Genomic DNA, 14,132 nt, shown 5'->3' with positions numbered 1-14,132 from the left:
AGAATATATAAAAAAATAAGGTGACCGTTTTGCCTCCATTTGGAAAGATTAATTATGCAGTTTCAACTTGGGAGAAGACATTATGTGAAAGCAATGAATTAAAAAAAGATTTATGGGGAACTGTAAGGTAAATGTTTATGATAGACCAAGAAGAAGAAGATAGCTTGAATTCAGAATTTTGTATTTTCACAAAAAACTGTATGATAGAGGAATCAGCATTACTTAAAAAGTGGTCAAAGGATATTTGAAAAAAAAAAAAAGGTTATAGCTGACTATATCTGTAGAGTTAGGAGAATTAATTGATTAATTTTGAAGCAAGATCTTCATAAAAGAAAATGCTGTACATCCAGTACTAAAAGAAAAGTGATGATCAGATACTGAAGGAATATAAAAAGTAGGCTAGGAGAGTGACAGCCAGAGTGAGGGAGACAAAAATCTATGAAAAGCATTTGAACTTACTGGCAAGAGGAAACCAGAGAGAGTTTTTTTTTCACTATGTGGATCCAGTACTCAGAGAAAGGTGATGGCAGATCAGGAGACTGGATAAATTTCTGTATCCAGTGAATACAGAAATTTATCAGATGGTTTAGCAATAGTGAATTGTAGTATACCTGCTTCAGTAAGGTATACTAAATGAGTGTAATAACACATTGTCTTACAACTTATACAAGTTTTCATTGGGAGAACTTGGTCTGTCTACCATTAGACCCCCTGAGAAAAAAGTGATTTCGGTTGTAACAGAAGCTGTAATTTTATTTATTTCTTTTAGCTAAAATCTTAGGTATTTCACAAGATCACTTCCTAAAACTGGAGCTTAAAATAATCATTCTTATTTAAATTAGGCTAATGACTCAGATGTTTTTTCCCTCCTGGAAACTCAGGTTTTCATCTTGTTACAGACAAACTGGCCAGAGGAACACGCATAATTAAGATATAATATGCTAGTCTCATAACCTTAGTTGTTTTGGCATTTTATAATTATGAAGACCATTCATATTCATAAATCCAACTTCCATTTTATTCAACAGGAAGCTGAATTTATGAATATGAATGTTCTTCATAATTATAAAAACTGTAGCTTTGAGGATATTCTGTAAATACTACCAAAAATATCAGAAGACTGCTGTAATTATTACTGTTTTTTTCTGAACTATTCAAAGGAAACACATCGATTAATTAGATTAACCAAATGAAAAGGTAATGATGAATGAGTTGGAAGTACAGTAGACTCTCGACTATCCTGCCCAATGTGGCAGAAGGGCAGGCCGGATAACACAAAAGCTGGATAGGCCGGAGTTCTAGGCCTACCTTTTCACACAAATGTGAAAGGGTAGGCCTAAGATGAAAGAGTCAAAACTTACAGTTTTCAGTTTTTGAAAAAGTCCTTGATAGATGACTTCTTCACCCTTTTAGCCCTCTTCCGCGACACAATGTCCCTCCACTTACGCAAGCAGATGATATCAGCTGGCATCGCTTCCTCCTGCTCACTAATGTACTGCAGCACTGCCTCAATCGTCTTGAACCCTTCCAAATGTGGGATGAGATTTTTCCTGTCATCTAAGGATGCCTCCTCCTCTTCTTCCCCCTGTGTCACCATTTCCACAATATCGTTGTCAGTTATTTTATCACCCATTTCGTAATCTTTAATAAAAAAACAACGAAGCACACCAAACAACAATTTGCTAACGTAACTAGGAACAGTGGCAAACGTATTCCGCACTTGTGGACATCCAATACACAACTGATGAAGCTGGGAAATCTACACTTTGCATGTCTCAACTTGTGTTATGCACACGGCACGTAGGAGGATTGTAGCAGGCGCCCACTTGCAACGCCTTGGTAAAGTAAATTACAGTACGTATTCCTCATTTTATCATGGAGAATTACTGTATTATAATTTTCCGTGATAAAATCTGGGCTCTGGATAGTACAGAGGCCGGATAGTCGAGAGGCTACTGTATATTATAGCTATTGCAAGATCTTGATTTGAGCATACCTGTGGAATTAGATGAAGGATTGTGCCAAAGAATTAGCAGTGCCTCTGACTTGTTTATTCAACTTTAGGCTTAGCAGTCACAATTCCTAGCAAGTGGAAGGAGGTCAAGATAATTGGTAGCACAGAGTAGAAGTGGTATTGCACATGGCCTAGAGATAAGTCTTATTTTAGTGAATATTAACAATTTTAGTAATTATTTTTGGTCATAAAATTTTAAAACTTTTAATATGGGATATCATTTAAAAAATTATATGCCCTTCATGGCACTTATAAATACAAGAAAAATGGCAGCCAAGGCTTCCTTATTCACCAAGTTTAGCATGAGGGATTTTGTACAATGTAATATGTGTTCTGTGTATTCATTTCCAAGAGTGATTGAGTTACTCTTGCAAAAATGAGAGTGGAGGGAGAGGGTGTTGTAAATGTTTTGTGTGTAAGTGCAAGAAATATGAGTTGTGGAAAACGAGAAAATGAACTGATAAATATAAACAATGTAAAGAAAAAATAGTGAAAATGCTCTGGAGAATGTGGAAGTAGTGCACAAAATATGAATGAGAGCATTGAAGAAATTGGCTGAAAGTAATGTGGATGATGAGGTGACAAATAGCACATTTATGTGGTGTCCTTCACAGGACAAAAACAGGAGCCAGAGCAACTGGAGAAACAATTGTCATGCAGTACAGCAGGCAGGAGAATGAAAGAAAAAGTGAATGAGGCAAGTATGAAAGTGCTAGAAACTGGAAATGAGGAGAAGGTATTGTATGGAAATTCAGTGGTAAGAGGTATTTCTTAATGAGAAAATGACAAAAGCATGTTACCCAGGTGCAAACATCAAAGATATTAGTGAAGTTGTTAGTTTGAGAAGAGAGAAGTGAAAATCGATTGTTCTGGGGAAAGAAATATGCAATAAGAGATGATATGAAAGAGTTTTTGAAAGAAATGAAAATTAACAGTAAGAAGTAAAGGCTGTGAGTCTTCTGTCTAGATTGTGATAGGACAGAATTGAGACGGTCCATGGTTGCTAATGAGTCAGAAGATTGTGCAGGAGGAATGGTGTGCAATTTACAGATGTATGGAGCGAATTTGATGGACAGGAGTTACATGCCCTACAGACTACATTTGAATGGTTTGGAGTTAGTCTTGCCATAAACACAGTTATAACTTTCACATGTCCCCATGCTGCCCACAGAATTGCACAAGCCGAGTTCTGTTAATGATGATTAAATATGCACATCCAACATTTGTGTGTATGTATCAGTAGAGAGAGGTCTAGCTGTATGCGTTCTTGAACTATTAATTCTTATAACAACACAGAAGACATATCTGATCGTCAAAGAACAGGTTGACCATGCTGCTTTAGGATGCAACAGCTTGTGAGGAGGGGTGTGAAGGCATTCCTCTGTGGTAATCCTGTGAGAACACAGACAATAATGTTGCAAAAGATGAACATTTTGCAGAGAAAAGTATCATGTGTGCTAACTAATAATGTTGGGGGTGAGAGCCCATGTTGTTCTGCTGAACACTTCCTAACACCATGACTTATGTGGCAGAGGGTGATAGAATCAAAAGCATTTCTCTGGCAATATGCAAATAACAGACATGGAGATATTCTCTTCACAGATGAGAAGATTTTCATGGTTGCCATTGAAGAATCGTTTATCTGCCTGATTGGGTATGTGCTCTGGATGGTTGCACAGCGCCGAGGATTCAGAGAAGGGATCACCCAACATCATTGCTGGTTTGGTGGTGTGGAGGGGGGGAGGGGGGGGGGAGCGATGTATCGGTGGGTATCCAAGTTGCATTTCTGCAAGAAAAGGGTCAAAGCCTCTGTTGTAGCCTGTGGTGCAGCCCCAGAACAACACCTTTCACGGTAGACAGCAAAACTTCCAACAGGACTCATCCCCTGCAAACATGACGAGGACCACACAACACTTGTTGGAGGCAAATGTGTCTGATCAAGTATCACCATCTGATTGGCTGCCTGGAAGTCAAGATGTTGTGTGCCACCATCGGTGTGTGGCCTCACAGACTTTGGGCCTGTGAGAAGGCAAAAAGGAGGATATTTTGAACATTGAGTGCTGCTATATGCTATGCATGTAACACATTTGGTTTGTATGTGCTGAAAGCTGTGAGTAAGTTATTGATAGATTAAAGATTTATGCTCTGTTTAAGTTGTAACGGTATTTATGACTAGACTAGGTAGATGTTTGGAGAAAGTGTTGTTTAATGAGATTTTGGAGATGCATTCAAAACCAGAAAAACTGGAATTATTGGTGGGGGAGGGATGCAATTAGGCATGTCTGGCCACCCTGGATATAAACAAGCGTGAGTACAGAAATGATTATGCAATGCTGAATGTGATTTCACAGGTTTCAGATTCGATAGGATTAGTAATAGCATTACACAAGCATAATTGTGGGTTCAAAGGGATGTTGATATGTATGAGGGTGGTCTGAAATGTTCTCGGCCCTGACCATTGATGGCAACACTATCGGCAAGATTTTTTATATATATATATATATATATAAAAAGTTGGTACATTGCCATACACATCCATGTGAAATTGCAAGTCATTCTATCAACTAGTTTGTTTTATACAGCTGTCTTAAGCAAAAGTGTTGTCTGTATTCCTTGAAATGGATAAAATTGAGTATCATGCAGTTATAAAATTCTTTGTAAAAGAAGGGTTAACGCCAAAAGAAATTCATTCGAAGTTTATGGGCACTCTTCTCCTTCGTTTTCGACAATTAAGAAATGGGCTGCGAGTACCAGCCTTGGAAATAATCCACGTGAAGGACTTCAAAAAAAAAAAAAAAAAAAAGTGTAACAACACCAGAAATCATTAATCAAGTACACAGTATGGTATTGGATGACCGGCGAGTCAAAGTGCATGAAATTGCTGAGACTATAAGCATTTCAAAAGAACATGTAAGATATATTTTGCATGAAGAATTGCAAATGAAAAAACTTTGCGCAAGATGGGTGCCACGCTTGCTCACAGCAGATCAAAAACGCACTCGCACAAAAATAAAACTGATTTTGTGCATCGATTTATTACTATGGATGAGACTTGGATTCACCATTACACACCAGACTCCAAACAGCAGTCAAGACAGTGGACAGAAGCCGGTTGTTCGGTGCCAAAGAAGGCATTCGGTTCCATCAGCAGGAAAGGTCATGGCATCGGTGTTTTGGGATGCTAAAGGCATTTTGTTTATTAATTATCTTGAAAAGGGTAAAACAGTAACCAGGGAATATTATTCTGATCTTTTAACCAGACTAGACGAAAAAATTTGTGAGAAAAGACCCGGTTTGCAGAAGAAAAAATCATCTTTCATCAGGGCAATGCACCTGCCCACAAAGTAGTTTTGACAATGGGAAAATTAAGGGATCTGCACTATGAATTGTTGGAACATCCACCCTATTCTCCAGATTTGGTTCCCTCTGACTTCTACCTCTTCCCGAAACTAAAACTCTTCCTCTCTGATCAGTGTTTTTCTTCGAATCAAGAGGTGATTACAGCTGTAGAGGGGTATTTTGCAGATCTTGCTGAGAACCACTTTAGCGACGGAATAATGGTGCTGAAATAAATGTTAGTCTTATGGGAGTTTATGTTGAAAAATAAAAATAATTTTGAAAATATAAATTCGTTTTTTCATTGTTAGGTCGAGATCTTTTCAGACCGCCCTCGTATATACATGAATGCCAAAAGTATCAGAAATAAGGGAGAAGAGTTTATGGCAGTGATCAGCTCAACTTGGCCAAAATTTATAGACAATCAGTGAGACCTGATTGACAGAAAATGATATAGTTAGAGGAATAGAATATAATGGGTATTGTATTTTCAGGGATTATACAGGAAATAGGACAGGAGGTGTGGTATTGCTGATGATAGCTGAAGAACTATAATCAGCAGAAATAGAAATTAAAGAGGATTTTAAGTCTGGAAGAGATGGTTCATTTGAGGTTGTCTGGTGTAAGATAGAAACTAGTAGGACAAAGTATATTGTTGGTTGCTCCTATAGACCTTCACAGGAAGCTGTAGATGTACAAGTTACGGGAACATTGATTGAAGGGAGGAAAAAGTGGTGTGGCAAGATGGAAGTGGAATTTATAGAATTTATGCAGTTGATAAGGGATAATTACTTGAAACATGTTATCCATAAAAGAAATTTTGGAAAACAAACAATTAAAGAAACTCAAGATTACATGATATGACTTTAAACCATCTCTCAAATTTGGAATTGAAACCTGGATTCTGAAACAAAGATTAGAAGCATCTAATCTGGGACCTCACTAGATTAGATAAAAAGAAAAATACAGAAATAAGAGAATGATTAGATACAAAAAACATCAACAAGAAATAGAAGAATACCAGAGCAAAATTGGCTACAACACATAGAAAGAATGAAGAACAATGGGATTCCTAAATTAGCACTAGAATATAAACCTACAGGAAGAAGAGATCGTGGACGTCTAAGATTAAGATGGAAAGATCAACCTCACTTCAGAACAGGAATGGGACATATATATATATATATATATTAAAAAAAAAAGCCTATACTTAAATTGTTCAGACGGAAACAACATGTTATACAGTGGTGTACCAGATCCAGCTCTCTCAAACCAGGAGTTGAAAGCTGGATTTGGTAATAACATCAGAAGATATATCCATAACCAAGATAGATGCTCTTCCTCCAATCAGGAAGAGTGACCATGCAGTCTTATTCTGGGAAGTTGTTAAAGATGTAGAATTTTCTGTCGAGTAAGGGTTTGTGTTGAACTATAAAGCTGGTAATTATGAGACAGACTTAAGAGGCATTTTGGAGCAATACCGTGGCTTGAGAAGCTACAGGAAAAGAATATCAGTAATGCATGGGAAGTGGGCAGAAATTGTTTTAGAGAAGAATTATCATACTTTATACCCATGGTTGAAAGGTAAACCAAATGTGGATTAAGGGGATGAGTAGAAATGTAAAGCAAGAGCTGCAAAAAAGAAAACACTGTGGAGGGAATGCAAAAATAAAAAGGTACAAAGTGCAAGCAAGAAAGGCTAAATCAGATTATAAGAGAAAATTAGCTAAGCTGACCAAAGTAAATCCAAAAGTTTTTATTATGTAGCAAGTAAGAGTAAAAATGACTGATGGTAAGAATCTCAACGTAAATACAGCTGATGGGATATCAGTTCGGGTTTTGCTAGAATGAGCAAGGGAACTGGCAGTGCCTCTCACTAGGCACTTTAATTTCAGTGGTTCAGTGCTGGTACTATTGCTGTTTAATTTGTACATGAATGATATAGGAAAGAACTTGAAAGGAATTATTCAGTCGTTTACTAATGATGAGAAATTAAGTAGAGTAATAGTTAATCAAAATGATGTGGAGAGTTTGCAGGATGATTTAAATAGGCTGTCAGTATTGGCACAAAATAATGGGTATCAGTTCGATGTGGAGAAATGTAAAGTTATGCATTTTGAGATAAACATTACAAGCTCTGTATCACATTGATTCCATTGTACTCCACAAAATAGAGAAAACTAGAGATTTAGGGATGGCGGTAGACAGAGTTAAAGTTTAGAGGACATATTGCTAAAGTAGCCCATAAGATTACTTGGCTATTAACAAGTAGAGAATAAGTTGCTATTCCTCTTTATAAAGCCTTGATACACCCACATCTGGATTACTGTGCTCAAGTCTGGTCCCCTGGATTTCTTGGGAGATGAGGAAGTGGTAGAGAGGATTCAGAGGCCATTGATCAAGATGGCGAGTGGCTTGTGGAATGTTCCCTATGAGGATAGATTGAAGGTATGTGGATTTCAGAAGTTGGTTGATAGGAGAAAAAGAGGGGATATGATAGAAACATTTGAGTTACTTAAAGGGTTTTATAGGAAAGATGCAGGGGAAATGTTTCAGTGCTTGGCTAGAGGGACCAGAACAAAGGGTCATCCCTGGAAGTTGAATAAACATGTGGTTAGTAGGGGGTGTGAGGACTAGATTTTTTGTTTGAAGAGTTGTAAATGAATGGATTGGGCTGCCAGAGTCGGTTGTGAGTGCTCTATTTATTAATGGGATCAAGGAGAGGTGCGATTGATTGTGTGGATAGTTTGGGTCTCATATGATGAGTCTTCGGACTCCATGGAGATGCCTGTGCAGTAATAATAATAAAAGATGACTTTCAGTGCTGATAGGACAAAGGCATAAGAAATAGTTGAGTTGCTGGATGCAAAGTTTTTGCAAGGGCTATCCATCCAACCCAACAATGGATGGATAGGGATGCGATACTCATTTTGCAAAGTTGTGTCATCCAGGTGGAGATTTTCAGTTGCTGATGTGACAGATGCATTTCGAAATTGAAGTAGACGAACAGGAGGTATTAATCAATTGAAAAATATCAGTGTGAATACAGCAGCGAGACTGGGTGGCATTATTAGCCTGTGTACTGCATGAATATGCAAGAGAATTGGCATTGTCTCTGAATCTAAGTCACGTCTCTGGCAAGATTCCAAGGGAGTGTTCATCCAATAAGATAGTATTAGAAAAGTTGGTTAAAAGTAAAACCCAACAATGGATGGATAGAGATGCGATACTCAATCATGGGCAGCATGGCTTTGTAAAGGGTAGGGTCCTGTCTTGGTAATTTATTCATATTTTATAATAAAGTGGCAGCAGAACTGGATAAAATCAATAAGGTCAATAAAGTTAGACCAGAACTAAATAACCCACAGACAGACACCAGAGAGTAGTATATAGTGGAATGGAATCGAGGCTTACTAGTGGAATACCTCAAGGATCTGTGCTAGGGCCACTCTTTAATTTGTATATCAATGGTATAGGGAAAGTTTTTGCTGATGATGCAAAACTGGGGAGGGCAGTTGTTGATGAAGGTGCTGAACCCTTACCAGCCACTTAATTAGAAACCTTTATGCAAACATATGTAAACATCACTTATGCAGTGTCTATGCAAATTACTTAGTCATGTGCATCACCACATGACCATGTCAATTATTTAAGAATGGTTCTGGTCAGTAATAGCATTGATCTTAATGCAGAAAATAAAGGCTCTTTTGGAGTTTAGTAAAGGGCTTATTGAGGATGCCCATTTGACTGGAGCCACAATTTTGAAAACAGTAAAGCTGGTAAACTGGTCTCAGAAGTGTAACTGTGGTCCTAAGACAGTCTGTAAGGAATTAGATCACCGTCATCTGAATATGCTTGTATGGACAAACAGAACTTCCTGTGTGCAGTAATTGACATAAGCTTTTAATGAAGGCTGTTCATGACCCATATCTCACCAAACTATCTGCAGAGAATTGAAGAGGATCAGCATTGCCATTTGCATGTCTATAAGGAAAGTACTGATTTTATTTTCATAAAATGTCAGCAGAACTGGATAAAGTGAATAAGGTCAATAAAGTTAGACCAGAACTGGATAAAGTCATCTGGATAAGGCAACAACTTAATATTGCTGGACTTTGCAAAGCTATTTGACAGAATACCACATGTAAAACTATTACAAAAGTTGTAGTGCATGGGAATATGTGTATGAACTAGAAAGTTTATCTACAGTGGTGTCAGAAACACCATGATTGGACACTGGAAGACTGGCAAAAAGTCATGAGCCAACAAGTCACTTTACACATCATTCTGTAACAAAGGTAGACAAACAATCCTCCTTTTTCTCCTCGATAATGGGCAGAAGTTTTCATTCACAAAAGATATCTTCATCTTTCATGCAGCATGATACAGCTCCACTTAGATCCATTGGACTATCCATCCATCTTGTCTTAATACGTTTAGTTTAATAATGAAGTTGATTGATTGTTTGATTAGTTTTGTATTCCACTTAGTTCTTAAGTGCAAAGTGTTTTCTTTTTTTTTTTTTTTAATTCCATTTTCATTATAATTCATTCAGGAGCCTGTTTTATATGTTTTTGCTATTATGATGGAATTGTAAAGCTTTTTTCATTGTCACAGAGAATATCCATTAAATACCGTCCATTGGCCAAGCAATGCTTGATCTTTTCTAGAATAGAGGATTTAGATTTTTGTGCAATCCACCTTTCTGTAGGTTCAGGACTTCGTTTAAGAATGTCCTAAAATTTGACTTCTTCTGTAGTGTCTGTTCAGTTTTATGACTATCTTCTCTAATCCTTTTGGTTTTCATGATCATTAAACTTTCGTTTAATTAATGATCATGCTAACTCTTTGCAAGCTTATCAATTTTAATAAGTGTTCTGTTTTGTTGTTGGTGTCAAATATGAGTATTACATCATCTACACATGTTACGTGATAAATCTTGGAACCACTTATAGCAACATCTCCCCTCTGCCATGCCGACCACTCATGTAGATGTAAAAGGGGTAGAAGAATATGCAATGACTTGCAAACAAGTTTGAAATATCTGAAACATGTTCAGAACACTAATAAATATTTAATCTTTAAAGGTAGTTGTGGCATAACTATAAACAACAAATTGCATGATAACCACATGATAACTTATATTTATTAATTGGCTTTTGCTAGATTTCAGACTAGTATCGTTAGGTGACTTACTGCCTACCAAAGCATGACAGCTGGGTATATGTGGACCTTCAAGCAATATCACAGAACAGGTCCCGTGATATTGCTTGAAGGTCGGGTGTCCTCCAAGGAATATCTGAACATTGTTGTCGATCAAGTCCAACAAGTGACAGTTGTTTCTTGGAGAACAATGCTACTGTTCAGCAAACATGAAAGCGACTTATCTTCTCTAGTCACTGAAACAGCCTGGATCTGAACACCATTGAGAATGTATGAAATGTGTAAGAAAAACAGATTTGGGTGCAAAGTTCTATTCCATCAAATCTGAGCCATTTAACGGACTGTCTTGAGAATGCCTGGTATGGTGTAGATGTGTATGCAATCCATCATCTTATGGAACTATGCCAAAACCACATATATGCTGTAGAAGGTCCAACATGGTAGTTAATAAAAGTTTCTAATGCAGTGGCCAGTATGTGTAGATTGTCAATTTAATGTTGCAAAATGTTAGGTTATGCACTTAGGGTTGAAATGGTTCCATGCTTTGTATCACATTGATGGTGCTGGATTGCAGGGAAATTGATGAGGTTAGGAATATGGGATATGGTGGACAAAGTTGATGTTCAGAAGGCATATTGCAAAAGGTGGTAAAATAGCTCAGAGGATTCCTTTTTTGTTGAAAAACATGCTAACAAGTTAAGATAGAGAAGTTATCCCTCTTTAGAAGGCTATGGTTTTGCCTCATTTTGAGTACTGTACTGTGCACAGGTTTAGTCACCTGGGTTTCTTGGGGATCATGAGATAGTAGAGAGGATTTAGACTAGTGACCAAGCTGGTGACAGAATGTGGAATGCTCTACGAGGATAAGTCGAAGTTGTTTGGGTTACAAAGTTTAGTTAATAGGTGGAAAAGAAAGGACATAAGATATTATAAGGATTTTATAAAATTAATGCAAAGGAAAGTTTTCAATATATGACTAATAGTCCGAGAACTACTGATCATCTGTGAAAGTTATATAAGAGTGTGATCAGTAATGGTGTGTGGAATAGATTTTTGCATGGTGAATGAGTGGATTGGATTGCTGGAATTAGTTGTAAATGCCCTGAAAGTAAATAAGTTTAAGGAGAGGCATGATAGGTCTTGTATGTATAAATGCTAATGTGGATCTCCCCAGATGAGTCTCTGGACTCCATGGAGATACCGTATAATAATAATAATTCCAATATACATGGGTGAAGCTAGGATGTAATCCACTAATTATAGACGAGTCACTATTTCTGTAGTAATCATAAAGGTCTTGATGAGGCTAATTAGGATGTGCACCTATAAATAGGTGGATAGCACTCTGATCTCTCAACAAGATCATAAAGATGAATTTCAACAGTGAGTATGAGATTACACACTTATTAGAAACCTGAAGTGGCTGGAAAAAGTACATTTAGTCCCTGAAGCTGGGTACCAGGTAATGTAACTCTTAGCCTACCTGTTGTACTAGGTGGTTATAGCTGTTTGTTGGTGGGTTTTACATGTGTGTACATGCGCACACACACAAAGAAAAACAAAGTAAGTTAGGAAAATTGTTTGAATAAAATTATCTTGTTAATACTGTGATAGTGTATGTGAAGTCCTTAGAAGACTGACAATAAAATTGTTTTAAAAATGATCTGTTTGAAACATTAGCTAGAGTTGAATTAACATCAGTGTAGCTGTGTGAATGGGGACACTTATGTCAGATATACTAAAAATGTGGATGATGAAACAGGTAAAAATTATGAGTTAGTGCTAGTACTTAGTCAACAAATCCCATTGGAACCAACTGAAAATTCTAATGTCAATTCAAATTTGAGTCACTCAGATTAAATGCCAGTATTAAATTTTGGGATGTAATTACCATAAACTGTTCCTACTATTTTATTATATTAAGTTTTTAATTTTTTGAAAATGATGTATATCATCAGATTGTAGTCAGTATCAAAATTTTTCACAGCAATCACCACATTGTTGATAATATTATTATATATCTTCTTACCCCACCCCTGATATGATTCCTTTGCCTGTCCCATCCCAGAACTATTAAATAGTATATGGTAAAAATTGTTATATACCAATATGAAATTCAGAGAAGTTTTATCTTAAACTTTAACCATTTCAATTATGTGCATAGTCTTGTTGAAATGGATGTTTAATGATGCTCATTTGAATGCTAGTAGTATTCTCCTGTACATGCAACTCTCATTAAACCTTGTTTCCTTTCAAATGTGGCTTTATTATAGTACCTTCTCTCTCAATGTTTTCTGCTAACAACTGGTGAAATATGAGACACAGCATTGTAAAAAATAGCAATAAGTAGGAAGGTATTATGAAACAATAATCAACTAAAAATTTTAAAGATTTTTTTTTTATGTAGTATTCAAGATACCAAGTGATGTTATATAAACTTGGTTTTTCTTTACAACCATTCATGAGCTTTGCACCTGCATGCATGCACACACACACACACATATGGAGAAGTTTTTTGTTTTGAATTGTCTTTAAGCAATTATATGGTAATTATCAGTATGGCTGTTGGGTGAATTTATTTTACTCTTTTTCAGGTTGAAACATCACCCTTATTATCCATTCAACATTGCATTTTGAAACTAGCAAGAAAGTATTATAAAAAATTTCAAAAAGGAAGATTATATTCATAATTTCTGAAGAATAAAGCTATGAATGAAGATTAGTTTATATTTTAGAGGAATTTGAAAATACAGTGAATCAATACCAGTAACATTTCTGTAATTCTTAATTCACCATTTAGAGTACTTGTATTAGCATGATATTCCATTTCATTTTTGGCCAAAATTTGGCCTGGGATTATTTTTTACTGATTCAAGAATCAGTTAAAAGTTTTTAAAATAAAAAAATAAATAAAAAAAATTCAATAAATAGAATGGATATTACAGCTTGTATTCTGTATTACTATGTCTGAAAAATTCGTATGCCTCACTCACTCATAGTTAGTTTAATATTCCTCTAATCCTTCTTTTTCTCCTCGATAATGGGCAGAAGTTTTTATTCACACAAGATATCTTCATCCTTCATGAAGCATGATACAGCTCCACTTAGATCCATTGGACTATCCATCCATCTTGTCTTAATATTAGTTTAATAATGAAGTAGATTGATTGTTTGATTAGTTTTGTATTCCACTTAGTTCTTAAGTGCAAAGCATTTCTTTTTCTTTCTTTCTTTCTTTTTTTTTTTTTTTTTAAATTCCATTTTCATTATAATTCATTCAGGAGCCTGTTTTATATGTTTTTGCTATTATGATGGAATTGTAAAACTTTTTTCATTGTCACAGAGAATATCCATTAAATACCGTCCATTGGCCAAGCAATGCTTGATCTTTTCTAGAAATGAGAATCTAGATTTTTGTGGAATCCGCTTTTCTATAGGGTTCAGGACTTCATTTAAGAATGTCCTGAAATTTGACTTCTTCTGTAGTGTCTGTTCAGTTTTATGACTATCTTCTCTAATCCTTTTGGTTTTCATGATCATTAAACTTTCGTTTAATTAATGATCATGCTAACTCTTTGCGAGGCTTATCAATTTTAATAAGTGTTCTGTTTTGCTGTTG

At 36.1% G+C, this 14,132-nt stretch overlaps 1 protein-coding gene across 1 annotated transcript in view; it reads left to right on the top strand.

Moving 5' to 3' along the window:
* Positions 1-13,455, top strand: part of LOC150104545 (aldo-keto reductase 1B-like) — a 197,844-nt gene extending 184,389 nt beyond the window's left edge. Inside the window, exon 10 of the mRNA XM_090395759.1 lies at positions 13,108-13,455. Coding sequence (XP_090251885.1) covers positions 13,108-13,150 — 43 coding nt within the window. The 3' untranslated portion in view covers positions 13,151-13,455. The remainder of the gene's footprint in view (positions 1-13,107) is intronic.
* The last annotated feature ends 677 nt before the right edge of the window (positions 13,456-14,132 follow it).

Source organism: Typopeltis vanoorti, chromosome 7 (genome assembly GCF_054136105.1).
Source record: "Typopeltis vanoorti isolate ZY-2024b chromosome 7, IOZ_Tvanoo_1.0, whole genome shotgun sequence".
Lineage (NCBI taxonomy): Eukaryota > Metazoa > Arthropoda > Arachnida > Uropygi > Thelyphonidae > Typopeltis > Typopeltis vanoorti.
The sequence above is the reverse complement of the archived record's forward strand: the minus strand, read 5'-3'. Positions and strand labels throughout refer to the sequence as shown.